This window comes from Drosophila biarmipes, chromosome 2L (assembly GCF_025231255.1).
Source record: "Drosophila biarmipes strain raj3 chromosome 2L, RU_DBia_V1.1, whole genome shotgun sequence".
NCBI classification, from domain to species: Eukaryota; Metazoa; Arthropoda; class Insecta; order Diptera; family Drosophilidae; genus Drosophila; species Drosophila biarmipes.
Window position 1 is genome coordinate 2,363,567 of NC_066612.1, and position 22,640 is coordinate 2,386,206.

The window sequence follows — 22,640 nt, forward strand, 5'->3', positions numbered from 1 at the left end:
TATCGTAAATAAGCGCCTATCGGACTATCGATACAACATCAACATCCTCAGTCGCTTTTTTAGTTGTAGCATATTATAAATATAACCCGAGCTCTATTTGCGGCGTTAAACAGAAGCCAGCCGCTAAGACCGCTAGTCGCTAGTCAAGATCAGCCGATTAGGGAGTATGTGCGATTAGTGGGCACCGCAGTAGCCAAGTCCAGAGCCCGGAGCAGCGGCAGCAACAACAACAAAGCCAATCCGCGACTAAGAGGAAGAGAGTGCGTGAGAGAAACGACAGCTGCTCTGCGTGTGTGTGGGTGCTCGCAGCAGGATAACAAAATACAAAACAGCAACAACAACGAGCAGTGTCCAAAGTGCCAAACGAATTTGCCAAATAACCGAGAAACCGAAAACGGAAAACCAGAGTCGCCTAAGCAAATAAGCCGAATGCAAGAGACATGTGCATAAATGAAGAGCTACAGCCAATTTAATTTAAACGCCGCCGCCCCGCCCGCCATTGCCTACGACAGTGCAGTTGTGAATCCCAACGGCTCGCCGCTCGATCCCCTCCAGCAACAGCAGCACCAGCCGCAGCAGCAGCAACAGCAGCGCCAGGACATGCCGCACTTCGGGCTTCCGGGTCCTCAGCCGCCGCCGCCGACGTCGCAGCAGCAGCAGCTGCAAGTGCACCACCAGCAGCAACAGCAGCACCAGCAGCAGCAACAAATGCAGATGTCCTTGCTACCCGGCCCCTACCGGCCGCACATCGAGGAGAAGAAGCTGACGCGCGACGCCATGGAGAAGTACATGCGCGAGCGCAACGACATGGTCATAGTGATCCTGCATGCCAAGGTACGGGTAACCCACGGGGCAGAGCACTTCCAAACTAAGTGAGCCTTGGATCTCGAGAGGTGGATTGTGTGGGGATTGTTTTTATTGCAAAGACAGCTGCTATATTAAACTACAATAAGTTGTGAACAGGTAAATAGGTAATCCTCAGGCCATTTAATCCTTTGAAAACCACTTAGGAGTTTTACATAGAGAGGTCCTTTGTTTTAGTCTTTCTTCAGGGAAAAATTATAATTAATTCAGAACTATTTTGTCTTTTTTAAACATAAATCATAATAAATGTATAGTAGTGCCTTCATGTAAAGTTGGAAGCCTAGATAGACTAAAGTATTATTTTTTAATTTCTTATCAGGACATAAAATGAAAAAACGTACAATTTAAGGACACCAGATCAGACAGTAAAATTGCGAATGGAATCATGAACTCAACTATCTTAACAGGACATAAAACCCCATCATTATAAACCCTTCTTCCTTATAGTGCTAGTTCAATTTCTATAATCCTTCCAGGCCAATTTTATTTTTCAAAATTAAACTAACTAATCGGTCTATCCGACCCCACAAACCGCACTCCCCTTCAGAGGTGCTAGTGTTTCTATTGTCCACTTTAAAGTGTTACATTTTTGCGGTTTCTGACCAAGGCGGACGGAAAAAATGGAATAAAATTGTCGCGGTTGCTTTTGGCGGTGGCGATCTTCAAGCGGCGACTGCCGCCAAATGCGAATCCTTCACACTCGACTGCCCGCAAATTGAGCAACGCGAGCCCGGTCCAGTCCGCGATGAAAATAATTGAAATTAATTACAGAAAATTAACAAAGCTGCATTGCTTGCGGTTTTGATATGATTTGCCGATAATCTGGACGCCAATTTGTGCTAATTGAATTTCCCTGCATTGTCTGTGTGTGTATTCCAGGTGGCCCAGAAGTCCTACGGCAACGAGAAGCGCTTCTTCTGCCCGCCGCCGTGCATTTACCTCTTCGGGAGCGGCTGGCGTCGGCGGTACGAGGAGATGTTGCAGCAGGGCGAGGGCGAGCAGGGGGCGCAGCTGTGCGCCTTCATCGGAATCGGGAGCAGCGACCAGGACATGCAGCAGTTGGATCTCAATGGCAAGCAGTACTGTGCGGCCAAGACGCTCTTCATCTCCGACTCGGACAAGCGAAAGCACTTCATGCTGTCGGTGAAGATGTTCTACGGCAATGGCCACGACATCGGGGTCTTCAACTCGAAGCGCATCAAGGTGATATCGAAGCCGTCCAAGAAAAAACAGTCGCTGAAGAATGCCGACCTGTGCATAGCCAGCGGCACCAATGTTGCCCTCTTCAATCGCCTGCGTTCCCAGACCGTCTCCACCCGCTATCTGCACGTGGAGAACGGACACTTCCATGCCTCGTCGACGCAATGGGGTGCCTTCACGATACACCTGTTGGATGACAACGAGTCCGAGTCGGAGGAGTTTCAGGTGCGCGACGGCTACATTCATTACGGAGCCACGGTCAAGCTGGTGTGCTCCGTGACGGGCATGGCGCTGCCTCGTCTGATCATCCGGAAGGTGGACAAGCAGATGGCCTTGCTAGAGGCCGACGATCCTGTCTCCCAGCTGCACAAGTGTGCCTTCTACATGAAGGACACGGACCGCATGTATCTCTGCCTCTCGCAGGAGAAGATAATCCAGTTCCAGGCGACGCCCTGCCCCAAGGAGCCCAACAAGGAGATGATCAATGACGGCGCCTGCTGGACCATCATCTCCACGGACAAGGCCGAGTACCAGTTCTACGAGGGCATGGGTCCTGTGGCGTAAGTTGAGCTCATCTACCCGTCAAACTATAGGTTTTCATGGAAGCTTTCCATTTTAGTTCGCCAGTCACTCCAGTGCCAATTGTAAATTCCCTGAATCTCAATGGCGGCGGCGATGTGGCCATGCTAGAGCTCAGTGGCGACAACTTTACGCCGCATCTGCAGGTGTGGTTCGGCGACGTGGAGGCGGAGACCATGTACCGCTGCACGGAGACGCTGCTTTGCGTGGTGCCCGAGATTTCCCAGTTCCGCGGCGAATGGCTTTGGGTGCGTTTCAAATGGAAATTCACTTAGTACCCACTATAAATTGGATTTTTATATCCTTCGCAGGTCCGACAACCCACACAGGTGCCCATTTCGCTGGTGCGCAATGACGGCATTATTTATGCCACCGGTCTGACCTTCACATATACACCTGAGCCGGGTCCGCGGCCCCATTGCAACACCCAGGCCGAGGATGTGATGCGGACGCGACAGAACAACAACAATAACAACATCACTAGCATTAGCAACAATAACAACAGCAACAATGCGGGATCCCCGGCCGACGGCAGTATGCAACAACAGCAGCCGCAGCAGCAGCATCAGGCGCTGCCCTCCATCTCAGAAGTGCAATGGAATAGTCATGGTAGCGGCTTGTCCTGAGTGCAGGACTATTGCATCGCACACATATGTATCCTAAGTTATTTATAGTTTTTACTGGAGACCTTAGTTTGTAGATTGACAATTTTTCTCATACTGATTTTCCACCTCTCATGACGCGAACCAAAATGTGTGCCCCTCCTCTCTAAAGTGAATCATCCTTTGCATATGTATCTAGTGCTAGTTTGGAACCAATAGATTTGTAAATGCAACATATAACTCTGTACATAACTCGAAACAAAAGCTCACTGACATATATATTATATATTTGTATGTGCATGAATATATACATCTACACAGAACATGTAATGCTAGTTAAATATACAATTGATGTAAGTTTATAGAAGATTTTTAGCTGCGGTTGAAATATTCATGATTTTCTTTGCCACGAATTTCCAAAGCCTGCCAAAGGGAAAAAGTACTTCGAAATACACCAGAAAACGCGAGCCTAGCAAGTAGCCATGCTACACAAAAACATTCCACTTCGCCCTTAAACTTCTTACAAAGTCCAAGACAAAGTCAAAGGGAAACTTTTTCTGTAAATAAGGTTTTGTTGGATTTTTTTAGTTAGCCAAATCTTTGGAAATTCGTAGCACGAAAAGCCAGAAATAATATTTTGTAAAAATCGCCACAAGACAAAACTGCGGTTTATTTAAGTGTAAGCGAAAGGCCCGACATGAATAAAAAAAGAAGGAAATCCGAAATTATGACAAAGAAAAAGAAAACCAAATCATGTCAGCTTATGTTTTTGATTTAGCGTGGTTATTCCTGTCCACCAATTTCGGTTGGACTGAGGGGGAGGATTGGTGGCCTTAAATTGCTGTGGGAATCCGGCCCAGTATCGTGTGAATATTTTTAAACAAAACAAGTGCAGCTCTTCCCACGATGCCCTGCCGCAACCCCCTTGGCGGTGCTGGGCCGACTTTAATTATAGTTTGGTCTGGAATTGCTGAACGCCACGTTAAGAAGCAAATACATAGATATATAACACTACTATTGTTTCCGCTTTGGCCAGGTTAAGGAGCAGAATTTTCTCACAGCCCAAAAAGACGGCGCTGGGCGGCTGTGAGAAATTTTACTGCCTTTGTTGAATATTTATGCACTCGGTTGCTGCCGTCTTTACAGATTTACAAATTAAGATTCGCAGTTTTGAATTAATTATCGCCCACTTCCGCTCGGCGGAATCAGAAGGTGAGCGCCCAGCGCCGGCCAAGAAACGTAAACACTCATCTCGCAGTTGGTGGACACATTCTTATCAGAGGCAGCCAATGGGAACTTGGTTGCAACCCCTAAGATTTTACTGCAGCGCGAGCGATGGGAACGAAAGACTCAAACGACGAACTCGGGTTGCGTGAGGAAAACTGGAGATGGAATGGAAAAACCACCACCAAAAGTTCAGAGGCTCGTCTGGCAATTGGAAGTGCAACCTCTTAAGGTCGTCGCCGTCTTATAAGAAGCTGAATATGAAATTAGTTAGGAATTTTTAATGTACAATTCCCCCGACCGCCCTCCTCGCCCGTCGTTTGGACAGGTGAGTGCGATGATTGCGGTCGTTTTTAGAAAGGGGGGAGACAGCAATTTCTAAAAAGTTCTCAGGACTGCTACACAACTTCGTAGCCACTACTAAAAAAGTTAATTATCTTGAAAAATCTAAGTCTGCCCGCTGTCTTCAGCCGTTTGCTGCCTGCCGACCGCTGCCGTTTTTCACACGCTGGGGAAAAATGGAAATTCTCGCAAAATACAATGCGTGGGAGATCGCTGGCGTGGGAGTCAGCCAAGGAAATCAAGGGAAACTATATGTGCAAGCCCTATATAAATTTGTATTCACAAGACTTTGGACACGTACTCCGATTTATGGCCAGGTGCGAAACCCAAAGCCGTAGGTCAAGATTGGTTTATCGATCGCAAACGTTATTGACGATCCGGAACAAGTATTGCCAGTCCCTGATTTTATAAACATTAAATTACACATATATTAGTCTATGGATTAATATATATGTTATTTAAAATTACAGATTATATTATTGAATAATTTAGTTTTTTGCTTAATTGCTAGGAAGTCAGCCGATTCGTCAAATATTCAGTTGTTGCATTGCTTTGGGTAAAAAATTTTAAATAAATAAAAAGAAATTAACAATATTTTGTTTATCAATCTTAATGATCTTCTAAGTGCATAGGTTGCTACTCATAACTAAAATAATAAAAATTTTTAAGATACATTTATTGACCGAAGTCTCTTGTACCAGTTGATACAAGTATCATAATTTTATTTATTGAAGAAAGTATCTTAAAGATTTTCTATATTTAAAAGATAAAACCTAAAACAAACCATATCGTTTTATTTAATTTGAAGGCAGTATTTGTGTGAAAATTGCCCCTAATATCTTCATGATTCTCCTTTTCAAATAATAAATATTTATCTTCTGAGATTATTCCATAACTCGAAACTCTTTGCATCCCCAATGCTAAAAATTAATAAAGATTTCCATTGCTCCTAACCATCCCATTAAAAATGCAAGATTAATTGTATATAATTTATTAAATAATTGAACATTTCTATGTATTTGATACAAAACGTCATCAGTACAGATATGCAGTTAGGATATACAAAGAGACAGATGCAAAATGCGTAGATACAAATGCTTATCTATGGATATGCAAGACCTTTTCTTCATACAGAACATTGTATTTAATAATTTAACCGGAATGTGCCATAAGAATACCTAAGTGAGTAATTGCAAAATTTATACAAAAAACGAATACTAAAAACAAAACAAGAGTGGTAAATTGGTTTGGTATAATCGATAGCTGGAACAAGACCAAAACTGGAATGGATTCTCAGAAAGGGGGAATGCAATTAGAGCGAAGGGTGGTGGGCGTAGGGAATGACTTACGACTATAAAGTACTAGGCTTGTATAAGTTATTGCAATCGTATTTTATAATTATTATAAATATTTGCGGTAATCGTAGGTTTTACTAGTTGGCTCGGATGGTTCGATTTTTGTTCATATTGGTCAACATCAACGAGATATATGAAGTCAGCAGATCGTCCATCTTGTAGCCGAGCGACGTTTCGCATAACAGTTTCGAGCCCCTCACCAGATTTCCGATGGTCATGTGGAAGTACGTATTGCCCGAGGACCAATTCGAGATGCGTGTGAACGGGTGCGTGACCAAAATGTCCTATAAATAAACATTAATTTAATATATATGAGTACCTTTATATTAAACAATCATAAAACTTTATGTTCCTAAAATAATAATTTTTATAGGGTTAAATATATGCGATCTTACCTTGGTCACTGGATGGATGAGACTCACGCCGTGTTTGTTAATGGCTATTAATAGCATTTCGGGATAATTCGGTTCGGTGGTTTGTTTCACCTCAAAGAAAGCGGAGCCAAAAGTTGGCCATCTGTTTGAAGAATGAAATATGTAAGGAAACATTTGTACTAATTTAAACCTATTGGTACCCACCTATATACAATCTTCAAGAAGGCCACCTTGGCATCTTCGGAAGTCATGCCGCCGTCCTGGTTGTAGGAGGCCACAATCGATCGTTTCCATTCGCTAGTGCTCTGCATTTTCATGATATCCGATGGAATAAGTTCCCTCAGCATTTGCCTAAAGAATATCACATAGTTAACCGAAGTCTGTAGTAGAAATACCAATCTTAACTTACGGTATGGCCTGTAGCTCTTGTTTGTTTTCACCAAATCGAACGCGGAATACGAGGGCAGCCAGCTTGGCCGCCTCCTCCCGGGAACACTTGTGGTAGCCGCGCAACAGCTTGGGCAACTCCTGGTGATAGTGGAAGATGAGATCGGCGTTGCGATCCTTGCCTGGCACTGTGTTCGTCCACAGCTTCTTCATGAAGAAGACCTGGTAGGTGAACTGCGGGTTGGCTCCATCTCGTATGGGCCGCGCCTTTTTAATCCAGTCGGTCAGATGGCGAACAAAGTCGAAGAAGAAATCACCCTCGGGCACCGAGATGACCTTGTCGGCAATCTTCACAAACAGGGAGAAGCCCTCGCTGGTGCGTAGGGATAGGCGTTGCGAGATGTTGTTGCAGAAGTCCTTGGCCCGCGTGGAGCTGTCCACCTCGAAGGCCTCGTCCGTGTCGTCCGGAAAGTAGACCTTGTGGAAGATCTGCGTGGTCTTGTGCTGTATGGCCTCCACTTCCACCTGGTGCGGCGGATACTTGCGTTGTCCATGGCGAATGGTCTTCTGCAGGCGATGCATTGAATCCTGCAATAATAATTAAAGATTGAGTTAAATAAATCTAGTTAAATTTGTTCAGATAGATTACCTGAGAGATGGGATGACGCCGGGTGCGCAGGAACAAGAGCAGTTCCTTGAGCAAAGCCTGCGAGCAGGCAAACAGTCCCGTGGCCAACCACATTAGCTCCCAACCCCTCTCCTCAGACATCCGGTTGCGGTTGTCCGTCAGCTGCTTCATCAGCTGGCAGTAGATCTCATCCCGCAAAATCTCATGCTTGAGCGGTCCGTCAAATATGTGGTCCGTGATCTCGTTGCCCATCCGCGGCCGCTTGGAGGGCAGATCCCCCATGTACTTCAGTATGGCGGCAAAGGCGAAGCAGGCCTCCTCGGCGAACTCCTCTTTGCTTTGCAACTTGCGTAGCAGGGGTGCCTTGATGGGATCCCGGGCGTAGCGCCACAGCTCCTCACTGCGTTTCGAGCTTAGGGTGAGGGTTTTCGACATTGTTCGTTTTGGCGGTAAACGGAAGTGATCCAGGGCGTATTCCATCAACGTATGCGGTCGATCCCTTGGCTCCACAGCCCCACCATTGGAAGCCATACTCAGGCGTCGCCCATGGTGAGCCTCCTCGATGTTAAACAGGGCCAAAATATCCTGCGGCGGTTTGCTCAGCGTGGGCAGAACATAGACGGTTTCGGCAGGAAAGTCACCACGTTCCTGGGATCGATCGCAGCGTCCAATGCACCAGCCATTGTTTAGTACGGATTCCCCGCAAGACTCGTCCTCTAATATGATAAGGTCGCCTTTGAAAAATGACAGGAAACTCGTTCCATCCGAAGGAGCACGATAGTCCTGCAGGGCTATAACAAATTTCGAGCTGAAGATATGAATAAAATGGTTAATTAGATAGGTTTTTGATATAGTATCTCTTAACCACTCACCGCTTTTTCAAACCATCCAGGAAGTACACAACTAGATCTCGAATATCCTCAGCATTGGGACTCTGGAACGTGAACTCCTCGCCTCGAACAGTGGACAGACTGAAGGTCTGAGTGAACACTTTGTTGGTCTTCTGACTGGAGACGGCAGTGATCTCGGGGAAGCTTAGCTCCAGCAGGACCTGCTCCTGATCGTCCACCACATAGACGCCCGTCCAGTTGACCGCTATGATGACGTCGTTCTTGGGTAAATTCGGACCTGAGTTGCGATAGGCCTCGTAGAAACGGGAGAAGAGCAGGGGCCACTTGTACTTGGCATAGCTGACGATATCCTCCTTGATCTTCAGCGGCGCAATCTTGTCCTTGACGTAGTAGGATTTCTTATAGGCCTGCAGGACCAAAGCGGCCCAACGTTCGATGGCCTTGTCCACGCCACTGAGGCAAAAGTCGGGTATAAAGTTTGGCAGAAGAGTAAACAGCCTCTCCATCGACATATCGGTGGAGTACTCGATAAAGTACTGCTGCGCAGCAATCATGGCCAGGTCCTCCTCCTTGTCGCAGCGATACTCGCCAAACTTGACACCCCTGACCACCTGCTGGTAAATGAGGTTGGTAGCCACCTGATCGTGGGTGGGCTCATGCCAGGGGGCGAAGATCTCCTTGCGGAAGAACAGACGCCAAGGGGCATTCCGTTCCTGGGCGCCCTGCTCCTTGGCATACTGCTCACACTGCGAGATGGCGTCCATCACATGGTCGCCGCCACTGCCCAAGGAGCTGACCTTGTCGAACAAAGCTATGTACAGTGAAAATCCAAACTGATCTTTGAGCGATATCTTATCCGACAGTTGGTTGCACAGCTCGCGGGCCGTCGTGGCGGAATCGGCCAACAGAGTCTTGGTGTTGCCATCCATAAACGTAATGGGCAGCATGATTGGCTTCTTCGACTTGGTCGCCTGCAGCTCCAGCCACGAGGGCGGTTGATTCCGGGTGCCATTGTTGAAGGTTCGCTTCAGTCGCTCCTCGCAGTACGGCGCATATCCCGGAGGACCCTCGCGGATGAAGGCTCTCAGATAGTTGACAAACTTCTCCGACGGAGCAAAGCAACCCACACACAGGGAGAGCAGAATCCAACCCCTGGCATGCGAAGACTTTAGGGGATTGTTTGTCAGCTGCTTGCAGATCTGGCAGTATATCTCGTCCCGCAGCTCAGCCCGAAGGATGCCATGGCCAATGATAAAGTGCAGCTTCTCAAGATTGGAGGTGGGACGTGATTGCAACCAAGATTGGTAGCTATCCGCCGTGTACTCATCGTCCTGCAGACGCCGACGCACATCTTCGCCCAGTTTGTTCTTTCGCTTAAGTGTTAGGGATACGAGTTTGTGGCGGATCGAGCGAGGCTTTTGCTTCAGGAAAGCATCGGGATCCAGGCCCATCAGCTGAGCCTCTTGGAATTCCTGTAAGAGTAAGCGAAATATGTAACTTTGAACTTAGTATGGCATTCAAATAATCTCAACCCACCTTACTCCTGATGAAATTGCGTCCCAGGGTGGCCGTCACCTTGGACATGACGGAAGTTGTGTCCATTCGATCCATGGTGTGATACTTTGGCTCGGGCATATCACCTGTGAACCTGAGAATAGTGATCCACAAGGCCTGGGCGGCAAGTTGATCGCCTTGCGTGTGAAGCGGAAGTAGAGGATGCTTTAAAGCCTTCTTCGCATACTGATGATTTACATTGCCCTGGAAGTAGGTGGCGGCGAACTTCTGGAACTTGAACTCCGACAGATCCTCCTCATCCTCGGAGATATGAATGGGTGCAATAATATCTTCCTGGTTGACGTTTTGCGCATGGGGCAAATCATTGAACACGGAGGTTTCCCTTCCACCATGCGGTGTTGGCGCATCGCTACTGGAATCGGGTAGAAAGTCGAACATGGCCTCCACCAGTTTGCCATCATCCACCGGCTCCTCCTGTTTGCGGGCCGCATCATTTATAATATTCATGTTGACCTCAACCCGCCGGCGATTCTCCAATTGCTCCTGAATCTCCCGACGCTCCAGCTCGTGCAAACGATCCCGGTAATGCTGCTCGGCAATTTCCCGGGCATGCTTGTTGCCTCGATGCAACAGCTCCTGCTCCTCCAGCTTGCGCAGCTGAAGCACTTCGGCGAACTGTTTGTGCTCCAAGCGCAGTTTTCGGTAGCGACGCATGGCAATCATTCGTCGCACATGGGACTGGATCTTGATGACAGCCCACATCTTGTGACCATACTCCCGTCTCACCAAGTAGCCCCGGGCATGGGCCTGGAGACCGACAATGTGACCCCTTAGGTGGCGGAAGCGATGTGACAGGACCCGGGAACGAATCAAGGCCTGCAAACGCATGTATCCCACTCGCATGTTCCTATAGCGCTTGCGCTGGGCATAGCCCTTCCAGAATCTCTGCACGGTGATGGCAGCGGCTCGCAGTCTCAGGAACCGTCGTCGGTACACCCATCCCCGGATGCTGCGCTGTAGGATGAGAATCTTCCGCGTCAGTACTCGATCCCGCTCTTGCTCCAGGAACAGATCGTGTGCGTCCTTCAAGAAGACCTTGGTGTGGCCCAGCTGATAGTCGGACTTTCCCAGAACCACAGCACATATCCTCGAAGTGGCCGCCTGGCAATCAGTGCGATGTGCTGGCGGCACTCCAGGTATCAGGAAGCGATAGCGCTCCACGAACTCACGGAAGCCATGTCGGATGGGGTATCCAGCTCGACGAATGCGGATCGTCTCCATCATGCCCGAGTATCGCAACTGACGGCAGCACAAACCACGATCGAACATCATGGGCTTCTTCAGCTCGTTCGGCTTGATGCAACGAATGAAGAATGGCTGGCAACTGCAGAGCGTCTTCATCAGAGCGTCAAGCGATTTCCGGAACTGAGTGGAGAGCGTGGGCGTTCGCTTCCTCGTCTCAGCACCCATTTCAATGTCCTGAGCAAAGATTTGACGGAGGAACTTGTTGCCACTCTGGCTAACCAAATGAAGAAGGTCGGGACTGAAGGTATCCCGGTTTTTGTCCAGGAATCCACGCGTGTCATAGAACACAACGCCGGCAAAGTGGTTCAGACCAAAGCTAGTGTTGATATCCGACTTGGGCTTCAGATAGTTCTTGTGCGCTCCATGGGTTTTGTGCAGTTTGGCCAGCATCGTTTGATCCGTGCCCTTGGGAAACCGGGCCTCCTCATCAATTAGAGCCATGATATTCAGCTGCTTGATAGCTATCAGATCGAGAGCATCCTGGTTGTCCACGAACTCGATGTGCTGCCAGTTGATGGCCTCGTGGTTGTACTCCTCCTGCTCTAGCTTGAAAATGTGCTGCACGAAGAACTGCTGCAGATTCTCATTGGCGTAGTTGATGCAAAACTGCTCGAAGCTGTTCTGATCGAAGTTCTCAAAACCAAAGATGTCGAGGACTCCAATAGCATTCCTAGAAGTGCCGCGCGGCTTGAAGATGGCCGTGTTGATCTTGCGAACGATGTGCACAAACATTCGTCCGTAAATTCCCTTTACGAAGGCATCCCGCACATCCACCGATTGATCTCGCGACAGGGTGGACACCACAGTCTCTCCATGAGCAAAGAGCGTTCGCCGCGTTAGGGCATCAATCAGAGGCTGAATGGGCAAACCTAGAAGCCCCGCCACACGCTCCACATTTATGTGTTCCGGTATCTCGGTGGCATCTAGGTTATCCACCACAGTCGCCTTGTACTTGATGTTGCCGCAGTGGAGCAGGGCAGCCAGAAGCTTAATGATCTCCCAGATTTCCTGATCGGAGAAGAGCAAGACCTTCATGGCGGATCGTATGTCGGAGAACTCGGCGGCGTCGTCACGTCCCTCGCAGGTTATGCTATTGCCACCAGTCAGATATCTGTAAATAGTTTAATATTAATATAAATTCCAAGTAGTATCAGTTTGTGTGAACTAGCTTACTTATAATCAGCTGCCATGCCAAGATCCAGGCGACTCTTCTCCTCCGCCGAAAGTCCCGCCAAAATGCAGTAAAAGACATGATAATTGCGTTCGCTGTGATTTTGGGACACGATTCGTGACTTCTCCAGCAGGTATTGTTCGATTTTGGCGCCTTCGATCACGCCATTGGCGCTAAAGTGAATGTCTATGTATTTGCCAAACCTGTATAGAGAAGCATTTAGTTAATAGAAGATCAGGTGATGAATTATGACTATAGTATTTACCGCGATGAGTTGTCATTGCGTATGGTCTTGGCATTTCCGAATGCTTCTAGAATCGGATTTGCCTCGAGAATTTGCTGCTCTATCCATGAGTGCTTGCCGCTAATCGCAGCCAGATACTGCAGGATCAGCTTTGTGCTCTCGGTTTTCCCCGCTCCTGACTCTCCAGAAATCACGATGCACTGATCCTGGCGATATCGTTTCATGTGCGCATAGGCATTGTCCCCGATCGCAAAGATGTGCGGCGGGAGCTCGCCGATTTTACGCTCCTTGTAGAGCTTGATCTGATCGGCCGTGTAGATGGGCAGGATCTGGTAGGGATTGACGGCAACCAATATGGAGCCGGTGTATGTCTGAAAGTAAGGAGAACCAAAGCGTTTTTGTTATAAAATATACTTAATAAATTAACTCTTATTATGTTAATTCTAAAATTATTCTTGTCAAACTTAGAAATACATAATTTTCTGGCCTTCATTTAGAATTCATTTGAGTAGAGCAAGATAACGAATATGGGTATCAATAACTGAAAACAGCTCAATATTGAATTACCAAGATAAGAATTTATATCTAAACTTCAATGAGTTATTGCCCAGCATAATTGAATCTTAACGAAGCTTCTTTTTAATGAAATTAGTTCGGTAAAATTTCAGGGAATTGTTTTTAAATGATGTTTAAAGATAGATACAAGTATGGTATTTGAATTTGAAGTTTGTCTTTGACAATAACTAATGTAGTTACTATAGTATACTCACGTAGATCAGATTCTCCTTGTACCGAATGAGCAGGTTCCGCAGGATGCCCGCCTCGTGCAGATCACCCAGGGATATCATGTCCTCCACTCCCTGGACGGAGGACGCGTGCATGGCCTTGATGCGGCGCTCCGGCGCCAGCCACACCTCGTCGCCATCGTCATCGCGCACCTGGATGCGACGACCCTCCGCGGAGACGACACGTGCTCCAATGGCCACATCGAATTCTCGCCCCGAGGCGGGCTCTATCCAGATGTAGTCACCCTGTCGATTAGAGGCGTAATTACAATTTTCCAATTTTTGACCATTTTTGCTATTTTACGATTTAACAATTTGACATTCGGGTATTTACGAGGCTGCCGCATTCGGTTGCCATGGACATGGGGGCCACAAAGACCGTGTGCTGTTCCCTGTAAGACTCACTTGAGCGGAACGCAACGAAAATGTGATACCAGGGACAGACATGAGCAGTGCACAGTGGTGGGCGGAAATATGTAGGTGAGCAGGAGGCATTACCAAGGTTTTGCAACAGAACAAGGCTAAGATCAAGGTAGGTATTACGACTTTAATGAAAAGCAACCATGGGAAAGGTATTTAATTACGAAATAATTATAAGAAATTAACAAATACCCGAAGTTTTAGGATTCGTATTTTAATTTATAAAGGAACTAAGAATAGATCAATGTAGTTTTTTTAGTTTTAGTCATTATTATGACTAGATTCCAGGGAATAGAACCTCAGAAGTTGCCAAACAGTTTGAAGAACCTGTTGCATTGGGCAACCTGTTGTTACACCCTCTGCTACTTTTCCAACCACCACTGTGCGAGAGTAATGGGAGTTGAAGTGAGGCATGGCGAGGAACTTCCGCTTTTTGCCCCTGTTGGTCGGTGTGGGGCTCATGGCAGGGGGGAAAGTGAGATAGATGGAGTGGCCGGATAAGGAGTGATACGCCCACTGCTCGCTGGCTAATAGGGAATGAAATACTTACACGTGTTACAATCACCATGTTCGTCGTCCTTCATTTACCGATCCTGGGTTGGCATCCAGAGACAAAGGCCCGTTCCTCTTCGCTGCCGCCGCCTCTCGAATTACTCTGCTGTTCCAAAAGAAAAACCAGTGGAAGAGTTGGCCATGAGCAACAATAACAAAATACGAGTTAGCGCCTGCGGCAAATAAAACCGGCTTGGCAGAAAAGAAAAAATTAAGGTGAAGTTTACGGTAAATTGAAAGAATTCACAACTTGTCGCTGTCTTCGTTTGTGGTCCGTCGTCTCTTTGTTGTTCTTGTCGCTATCACAGCGCTTTCCTAGCTCGAGGTAAACGTCTTTCTTTCCTCGATTCGGCCAACTTGAGTCTCAATCCAAAGTGGCAACTCATTAGGCAAACAAAAACAACAACGAATTAGTCACCCGTCTTAAATACACATCCATAAAATCATACTTTCGATACTTCTTTCTTCTCTCCTAGAAACTGGGGAAACCAAAAGCTACCCAAAACAATCCCCTACGTGACCGAAGATCTTATAGACCTCTAAACCTTTAGACATGCAAAAAAGGCCATCGAGCTATTTTCACTTTTCAACTTCAGTCGCCCCGAACAATCGATTCGATACGAGAACCAGCCGAAAAAGAGGCTCTAACCGAAATCGAAGGTCTCAATGAGCTGTGTTTGTTATGCAAATCAATTGTTTTCATTGAAAAAATTTACTTTCATTACCTTTTAGGCATGACAGCAATTTAACTATATTTTCGATTTAGGCAGTAGAAAACAGCACCATCTGCAGTTGGAAAGGTGTTGACATTGACGAATTCTCACCATTAAATGCATTTTTTTGTGAAAATAGCAAGCTTTGGAAACTACAACTACCAAATATTTGTAATTTTTAATGAAACATGTACAACTTGTTAATACAAAAAGATCAAATTTAAATCTTAATTTTTACCAAGCACCGAACACAAGCCGGCGAGTTTAGCCGGTAAAATGGTGCCTGACTATCATGGAGTAAAAGAAAGTTAACTACCCATGCTGACTAATTTTTAATCGAGACTATTTTTAACCCCACGAAATCAAGTTTTAAGATGGTCTATAATCAATCCAATTTATCTTTATAAAAGATGCATTTGATCAGCCGAAACCCGCAGGAATTCTCATCTAATCAACATGTAGATCGGCTTTTAACTCAACTGCTTCATTTTCCGAGCCAGCTATGAATCAGAGTTTCAAACTGGCGTCATTTCCCAGTCGGTTACCATCGAAACCGCCTTTTGAATTGGACACCCCATCCATCATTTAACACATGGACTAACGGCCGCCGCCGCGGAGTATGGTATCAGCGGTAGTGTAAGGTAGTGTAGTATAGTTACTCATTTGGAGGCGGCTCTCCGCTTCCTCTCCATCACCATCGTAATTGCAACATGCCAGACAAAAAAGCAGCAACAGCAACAGCAAGAGCAACCAAATTTAGTGGCACACGGCGGCACGTATACTAGCACACATACCAGTCTGGTTACGCTCCGCCGGTCAAAATACGAGTCCAATGCATGTGGGGAACCCAACTACCCGCGATCCTCACTCAAACAGAGCAACACACTGTACTATATAGCAACCTGAATTGTTGGCCAGAGTTCAAGCAGTTATCTGGTACATACAAAGGTGGAATATTAAGTAATATTGCCCAATACTAGTTGTCTCCTTATCTATTTGATAGTATAAGTCTTCTAAAGCCATGAATAAAGTGGGTTCTACTTGGAATAACTCAGGAAAACCAGGAAATGGTATGGTTTTTTGAATGATAAAAGTAATATTTCATGGTCGTTCTGCTTAGTTGTTTAAAAATGGTTAAATGTCTTAATTCTTAGTAGGCTTCTTACAAGTATAATTCCCTGACTGTCTTTCAACCACATGATAAAATTCGGTTCCACTTGAAATAACTCTGTAAAACTCGGAAGTAATTACGGATTATTTAAATATGATTTCAGAACAAAAACGAGTGATATAAATCATAATAAATCAATTTAATTATTTTCAAAGTTTTAATAACTGGTATTTTTATAAAAATATAATCTTCTCTATTCCATATATGATGTATCAGATATTCCAAGGTCTAACTGAATGGTTCTCCAATTCAAGAGACCACTTTGGCTAAACACAGTCATAGCCGAATTATTTAAAAATGATTGCTTAATGCCCATTCAGCTGTTATCGTAGCTCGCCGGAGTGCAGGCAGAGATAAGTAAAAAACATTAAACAAGGTGTAAATGCGAGGGGAGAGGCAGACATGACCGAAAACGATTAAGAATCGTAAGAATCGGGCGCAGAGCGTCTAAGAATTTCCGTCTCTGCAGATTTCGCCTCGGATAGTGCCTCCAATGACACACGATTGGCACGTATCTAAGTGCATATATCTGCCAGATACAAGTGAGTGACTGCGAGTGCGTTTCGAGGGGAGTGAGTGGAGTTGTGAGCGATCCAAAAGTTCATCGGGAGTCATTAGTGAAAGTTCGTGTGTGGCTGCCACGTACAATTACGGTTTATGTTTATGCCTTCCACTCTACATAAAGACACATATCTACTACATATACTCGTATGTTTCTCGCTAATACGAATTGTTCAATGTACCCTCTTTTTGTTCACTTTGACTTTGACACTTGACACCATGTCGTTGTCATTTTTTGAGCAATCTGTGGTATAACAGCAGTACAATGTGTAGTAGGGAGGTTCGTCTGAGTCGACACACACGAACTGATAACCTAATCTGAGTTTCATTCAGATAGTTCAATGGTTTTATTTATTGGGGTTATTGGACATGCTTATTTTTAGCATAATTATTTTATGGGACTAGTGATTTAGTATTCCATGTATGAAAAGTAATGTTTACATTGCAGGAAAAGGAGTTGTATAAGTGATCAACCATCAAAAATAAAAATTGAAATTACATTTTATTACCTCCAATTATTTTTTTAACAATTTATTTTACAAAACAATGCATACTTTCAATGCAATCTTTTTCTATCCACAATTTTTCCATTGACCACAAAATTCTTTTTCGCAAAGCTTGATATCTTTTCACACAATTTGTTTCTGGTTTTACAACTCGAAATCTTCTAAAAAACTAACGACTCACCGACAACAGCAAAAAACTGGGCAAAGTATTATGTTCATTTTTTATTATGTATTTAGAGAAGACCTTAAAAAGTTTCACCAAACAAACAGAAAGTCGCTGCGTGCGCGAAAGCCCCAGCAACAGCAACAAAAACCACAACAGCAGCAACAGCAACACAACATTAGTGGAACCCAACAACCCAAATGGAAACGCAAAGGTTCGGCTGGGAGAGGAGACACAAAACCGGCTAATGAAAAGCGTTTATTTGAAAAAGGGTTTTCCAATTGTCCACACACTAAATGTCCCGTTGTGCAACAGCAAAAACAACAAACCGGACAAACAAGTGTGCCTGCGGAGTGTTGTTATTGTCAATTCGAGAATTCTTGACCGCTGCACAGGGAGAAAATTTGAAACTATGTGACAAGGTGATCGAAAGTCAGTGTTGATATTAAAACAATGTTTTAAAAAATAAATAAAAAAAATTAGCAGGAAAAGAAAAAAATATGTTTTTAAAGTCCCACAAATAAAAATAATAAGCGAAATATAAAAATTAACAAATACAAAAGATTAGTTTTTGCTCCAAAAAACATTTATCGTTTCACTTTTTTAACAATTATCAAAAATAACAGTTTTATAAAAAAGTTTTTCTAATTTTTTGAGCGTACTTAAAAATGGAACTTAATCTTTTTCTACGAAAACACATATATGAGTTTTATCCACATTTCATAGCTTTTCTCACAATAATAATCTTATAGATTAATTTGCAATCATATCACATAGTCAGAAATCTTTAATTGAGGTATCAAGATGAAACGAACGTAAAAGTGAAAGTTAGACATTTCACAAATCAAAAAGATTTTAAGTTTGTATACAAATACAAAGGCAAATCCAAGGCACTTCCGCTTCACATGCATCTCATTTCTCTCAGTGTGGCAGCCTGGTTCAAGCTCAAGGAGAGAGAACTTGGAAGAGAGAGCGCTGCGGCGAGGGGGTGGAAAGGGGCACGGCACGGCACGGGCACCCATGAATGTGTTGCACTGTGAGCCGCTCTTCACGCATCTGCCCTCTCGCTCGCGCCGCCGTTCTTCGGCAGGTGTACCTGTACCTGTGTGCGGCCGTGTGTGAGTGCGAGAGAGTGGGGCTGCGCTGGTAGTTGGCCGTGTGCATGTTAGTACCGTTCTAGCCAACGAAACCTGAAGCGTAGCTATTTAATTTGGTCAGTCGCCTAAAGCAATAAAAATGCAATGCAGCCACGTCTTCGCCTCGTTCTAGACCCGAGCGGAGGCCTCTGAAAACGGCCATAAAATCGATGATTCCCAAGCTGCGATGCTGTGACCCTTGTCATTTCGTTTTCCCTTGCTGGCTTTTCCAGCCCCAACACACACTCACACACACACACGGTCTGGCAGGGTTAATGCACTCTTTTCATTTCCAATCACTCTCTACCTTAATTGTGGCCTCAGAATTGGCACTCTTCGCGTTTTTCGCAGCCGAACCGAACCGAGCCGCGGGATTCAGCCAGAAGTTGCCGTTCAATTAACACTCCTTTCGGGCCACTGGAAAGCGGGATATTCTTTTCGAAAACAGGTTACATAAATAGGTCACGCACCAGCAATCGCTGGAAATCGCAGCGCGCGCCGAGGTCCGCTTTTCCGCACAGGGCGCCGAGCAACAGGTCAATCGCACGCACTACAGGCTCCTGGCCATCTCGGCCCTTTACCACTTGCTTATTGGCCGCGGCGATCGGAGGCGAATCAAGTCGAATCAAGTCGAACTTTGCGCGAGAAAACAGCCGAAAACGATCGTATTTGGGGCAGTGTGGCCAGGCAACTGTCTGTTGGTTAGCCAGGGAAGAGTTTGTATTTTATTCAAAATGTTCAAGGCGGTCACTCTGAATAGTCGATTCCAAGTGAAAATGGTCTATCGATTATATTCTGGGCCATCTCTAATTGCTGGTTGCCGCGTTAATTCAAATTACTTTCATTTTATTTTCCCAAAATAACAAAAATATGCAGCTGAGTTCGAAGTCCTCTATTAACTCATTAGAAAGCTTTATTGTGTATTTAAATTCTGTTGCTAAACCAGGCAAAAAGTTGTCAATTACACCTAAATCAGATGTTTGTGCTTTATTATTTAGTTATTAAAAACCAATTAAGCATTGTTGGGCTAATACTAAGGTAAACAAAAACTGTATTATAATGGGCCTGCATTGAATAAAATATTTAGTGCATTCGAGCTGATAGCAGCCATGAGGTTTCTCCTGTGGACCTGGGTCCTTTTGATTGGCGAGTCCCACGAGTACGTGCGCCTCACCAATCTCAAGTGCGAGAGCTTTGACAAGAGCTACATGGACTTCCCCGAGTGCCGACTGAAGGTCCTCGGAAGGGGCATTATAGCCGCCAACGTGCATGTGAAAGTCCTGAAGTTACCACTGAACCGGATGGTAACCAGATTTGCCACCTATCGGAAACTCAACGGCTACCACCCGTTTCTATTCAATGTTTCCAAAGAGCTCTGTTGGTCACTGAAGCACCCAAATCGCCTGGATGTCTTCTACTGGTTCTACACCGCTTTTATGCCGTACTCCAACCTGAATCATACTTGTCCCTTCAATGTGAGTAGTTTTAACCTTGTTGATCTCTAGTTCTTGTTTTAAATAATGTACACGATTTAGAATGATATTTACGTGAGGAACTGCACCTTGAACGATGGCATGTTTGTGAAGGTTCCATTGCCAAAGGGAACCTACAAGCTCACACTCAATATGGACGACGGCAACGAGACGTGGGTTTCCATTATATCAATATACTTTGATATTGATGTGGACTAAACAGCGAAACTATACTATACAATTATTCTAAGACTTGTGATGGTTAATCTATAAGATGTGACGTACTATGATAATGGGTTAAATTTAATTTACAATAAAAAGAACGTCGTATAAACTTAATGCAATAGATTTAAAATATTTTCTGTATGAAGTACCTTTTCTACTACTGTCCTTATTCACGCGGGAACTCAAATGGGTTTTCTTTTTAAGGCCTTTAAAGTTGTATTTTAAAGGAATCTCTTCAGTATATCAGCATTAGTTTTCAAGCTATCTATATATATTTAAAAAACTAACCATTTTCTTTATGTTTTTACGTTTGAATATTTCCCAAGACCTTTAAAATTCGATAGAAAAGAGTTCGGAATTTCAGTGCTGGAAAGCGAGGCGTCAGTTTGAACTGTCAGAAGGCGAAAGTGGATTTTCTACTATATTTTGCTTAATTAACACAAAAAATAAAATATTGCGTGTCCATTAAAACAAAAAGAGAGAAGGAAAATCTAAAAATTAAAACAGCTCGTAAGAAAACCATTAAATTAAAATACAAATATTTCCTCAAAATTGTATTTAATTTTATTGAAATTTGTAATTTTTTTTAATGCTGAGCTCACTACAACCTAAGAGTTTCAAATCTCGATATAAAACCACACTCAAGCTCTACTCTACTACCACAAAACCACTGCTTTCAAAAGCACTGCCGCGTTATCAGCGGCATGGCGTTATCACCGGCGTTTGCAAAGGCAGAAAACCGGTGGCGTGTCTCCGTTTTATCAATAGTTAATGTTTATTGAAATTATTTCTCTTGGGTTTAGGTGGTCAGAGTAGGCGCCTCCGCGGTCGGGCAGCAGATACAAAATGTGTTCTCGCGTGTCTCGTGTCTTTACAATGTGTATAAGAATATGAAGGGGTGTGTGAGGTGTGCTCGGGCTCGCTGGGCAGCTCCGGCGGCAGTTAGCAGAACTTCCACCGGTTGCCGCACTCGTTGCACATGACGAAGGTGGTCATGGGCTCGTCGGCGGAGCGGGTCTGCAGCTGGTTGTAGGTGCAGTTGCGCTTCTTGCACTTGGCGCACTTGAGGAGATCGGTCTTGGTGCCCTGCACGGTGGCCAGCTGGGCGTCGTTGATGGCCTCCTTGACGAACTTCTCGCGCAGCTTCTTCATCTCGTCGCTGGCCATCTCCTCGGGCGTCATCTTGGCCAGCTGCTTGGCAGTCACGGCGCCGCACATGAAGTTGCCCCGCAGGCCGGGGTTCTTCGGGTCCTTCAGGTTGGCCACGCGCGACCTGATGCGGTTCTTGTACTTCATGTCGGTGTTCTTGAACTCCGAGTAGATGGCGTCCTCCAGCTCGGCGGCCATCTCCTCGGGCTCCCCGCACCCCTCGGGCACTTCGCCGATCTTCAGGGCGGCCGCCAGCATCTCGCGGCACTTGATGCGCACCGCATCCGTCATGCCGCCGGAGGGAAACGATGACTGTGAGGAGGACGAGGAGGCCTTCTTCTCCTTGTCCTTGGAGGAGCTGCTGCCGCCGCCGCTGCTGGACTTGTCCTTGCCCGAGGCCGACGACGAGGACGACTTGGCGGCGCTCGAGGACTTGGCGGCACTGCTGTTGTTGGAGGAGCCCTCCTTGGCGGAGCTGTGGTTGGGCGTCGTGGGCGCCGGGCTGGCCAGGAAGCGCTTCCAGTTCTTGATCAGGGTCTTGGCCAGGGCGATCACCTCGTCGTCCTTGCTGCTCTTGCGCAGCTCGTTCACCGTCATGCCGATCCGCGTCTTGGTCAGGATGTCCAGGTTGATGTTCAGCGTCTGCAGGGCCTTCAGCAGGTCCAGGGCCTGCTCCTGTCCCTGTTCAATGGATAGCGTGATATAATGCCTGGCTGGCCCACCTGGTTAACCCCCAACTCACTGTCCCGTCGCTGGCCATCGAAATCTTGCTCATCTTCTTCTGGATCCGAAACACTTCCTCCTCCACGCTCATGTTGGGCAGCTGTATCTCTGGGGGCAGAGGTTAGGTTAGCTGTCGTCGGCAATCGGCTGTGTTGTTTACTCTGCTGGTGTCACCGTCTGCGGGTGGCCAGCGAGCTATTACCTCTTTTCCCTCCAATAAAAGTTGTTTACTATTTTTTTCGTTTCTGTATTCGCAGAACGAGTTGGGAGAATAGCCCTAACGCGTTTTGGTGGGACCGCACGGAGGCTTGTCGGGAAATACCAGCCGGACGGCGGCCCTTCCAGCATATTTTAACAGCGTTGGAAATCGCTGGAAAGCAGCGCCACTGTGGCGGAAAGGGGAACTGGTTCGGGAAAGAGGAG

At 45.8% G+C, this 22,640-nt stretch overlaps 4 protein-coding genes across 8 annotated transcripts; 2 read left to right on the forward strand and 2 right to left on the reverse strand.

Annotated features, from left to right (window-relative positions):
- The first annotated feature begins 25 nt into the window (after nt 1-25).
- LOC108029259 (suppressor of hairless protein) lies at nt 26-3,612 on the forward strand. Its single transcript, XM_017101454.3, has 4 exons — nt 26-834; nt 1,744-2,624; nt 2,684-2,891; nt 2,955-3,612. Exons 1-4 carry the CDS (start codon nt 451-453, stop codon nt 3,267-3,269), a joined length of 1,788 nt encoding a protein of 595 aa, XP_016956943.1. The 5' UTR covers nt 26-450; the 3' UTR covers nt 3,270-3,612.
- Nucleotides 3,613-5,786: 2,174 nt separating this feature from the next.
- LOC108029102 (myosin-VIIa) lies at nt 5,787-19,328 on the reverse strand. 4 transcript variants are annotated; one of them, XM_050884811.1, is made up of 12 exons: nt 19,119-19,328; nt 14,397-14,501; nt 13,412-13,672; nt 12,663-13,012; nt 12,400-12,600; nt 9,943-12,337; nt 8,428-9,878; nt 7,577-8,363; nt 6,950-7,515; nt 6,745-6,891; nt 6,562-6,682; nt 5,787-6,450 (listed from the first exon to the last, which is right to left on the reverse strand). In XM_050884811.1, the coding sequence occupies exons 2-12, from the start codon at nt 14,412-14,414 to the stop codon at nt 6,244-6,246; spliced, it is 6,504 nt and encodes a 2,167-aa protein (XP_050740768.1). In that variant the 5' UTR covers nt 14,415-14,501; nt 19,119-19,328; the 3' UTR covers nt 5,787-6,243. The 4 variants fall into 4 exon arrangements, with proteins under 4 accessions (XP_050740768.1, XP_050740767.1, XP_016956688.1 ...); XM_050884810.1 differs by having other exon boundaries at nt 14,397-14,504; XM_017101199.3 differs by having other exon boundaries at nt 18,956-19,328.
- Nucleotides 19,329-19,753: 425 nt separating this feature from the next.
- LOC108029053 (uncharacterized) lies at nt 19,754-20,459 on the forward strand. The gene is made up of 2 exons (XM_017101115.3): nt 19,754-20,123; nt 20,184-20,459. The coding sequence occupies exons 1-2, from the start codon at nt 19,758-19,760 to the stop codon at nt 20,337-20,339; spliced, it is 522 nt and encodes a 173-aa protein (XP_016956604.1). The 5' UTR covers nt 19,754-19,757; the 3' UTR covers nt 20,340-20,459.
- A 638-nt stretch (nt 20,460-21,097) lies between these two features.
- Nucleotides 21,098-22,572, reverse strand: LOC108029282 (transcription elongation factor S-II). 2 transcript variants are annotated; one of them, XM_017101481.3, is made up of 3 exons: nt 22,420-22,572; nt 22,237-22,325; nt 21,098-22,175 (listed from the first exon to the last, which is right to left on the reverse strand). In XM_017101481.3, the coding sequence occupies exons 2-3, from the start codon at nt 22,306-22,308 to the stop codon at nt 21,288-21,290; spliced, it is 960 nt and encodes a 319-aa protein (XP_016956970.1). In that variant the 5' UTR covers nt 22,309-22,325; nt 22,420-22,572; the 3' UTR covers nt 21,098-21,287. The 2 variants fall into 2 exon arrangements, with proteins under 2 accessions (XP_016956970.1, XP_043950360.1); XM_044094425.1 differs by having other exon boundaries at nt 22,237-22,533.
- Between the last annotated feature and the right edge of the window lie 68 nt (nt 22,573-22,640).

What these genes read in the sequence shown, in the direction of transcription:
- LOC108029102 (XM_050884811.1), bottom strand. An exon ending in CGCAATGACAACTCATCGCG is followed by an intron (nt 12,601 to 12,662) that starts GTAAATACTATA and finishes TTCTCTATACAG; the next exon opens with GTTTGGCAAATACATAGACA. An exon ending in TCATCCATCCAGTGACCAAG is followed by an intron (nt 6,451 to 6,561) that starts GTAAGATCGCAT and finishes GTTTATTTATAG; the next exon opens with GACATTTTGGTCACGCACCC.
- LOC108029259 (XM_017101454.3), top strand. Translation starts at nt 451, where the DNA reads ATGAAGAGCTACAGCCAATTTAATTTAAACGCCGCCGCCCCGCCCGCC. An exon ending in TAGTGATCCTGCATGCCAAG is followed by an intron (nt 835 to 1,743) that starts GTACGGGTAACC and finishes TGTGTATTCCAG; the next exon opens with GTGGCCCAGAAGTCCTACGG. An exon ending in GAGGGCATGGGTCCTGTGGC is followed by an intron (nt 2,625 to 2,683) that starts GTAAGTTGAGCT and finishes TTTCCATTTTAG; the next exon opens with TTCGCCAGTCACTCCAGTGC.
- LOC108029053 (XM_017101115.3), top strand. Translation starts at nt 19,758, where the DNA reads ATGAGGTTTCTCCTGTGGACCTGGGTCCTTTTGATTGGCGAGTCCCAC. An exon ending in ATCATACTTGTCCCTTCAAT is followed by an intron (nt 20,124 to 20,183) that starts GTGAGTAGTTTT and finishes TACACGATTTAG; the next exon opens with AATGATATTTACGTGAGGAA.
- LOC108029282 (XM_017101481.3), bottom strand. Translation starts at nt 22,308, where the DNA reads ATGAGCGTGGAGGAGGAAGTGTTTCGGATCCAGAAGAAGATGAGCAAG. An exon ending in CGATGGCCAGCGACGGGACA is followed by an intron (nt 22,176 to 22,236) that starts GTGAGTTGGGGG and finishes TCCATTGAACAG; the next exon opens with GGACAGGAGCAGGCCCTGGA.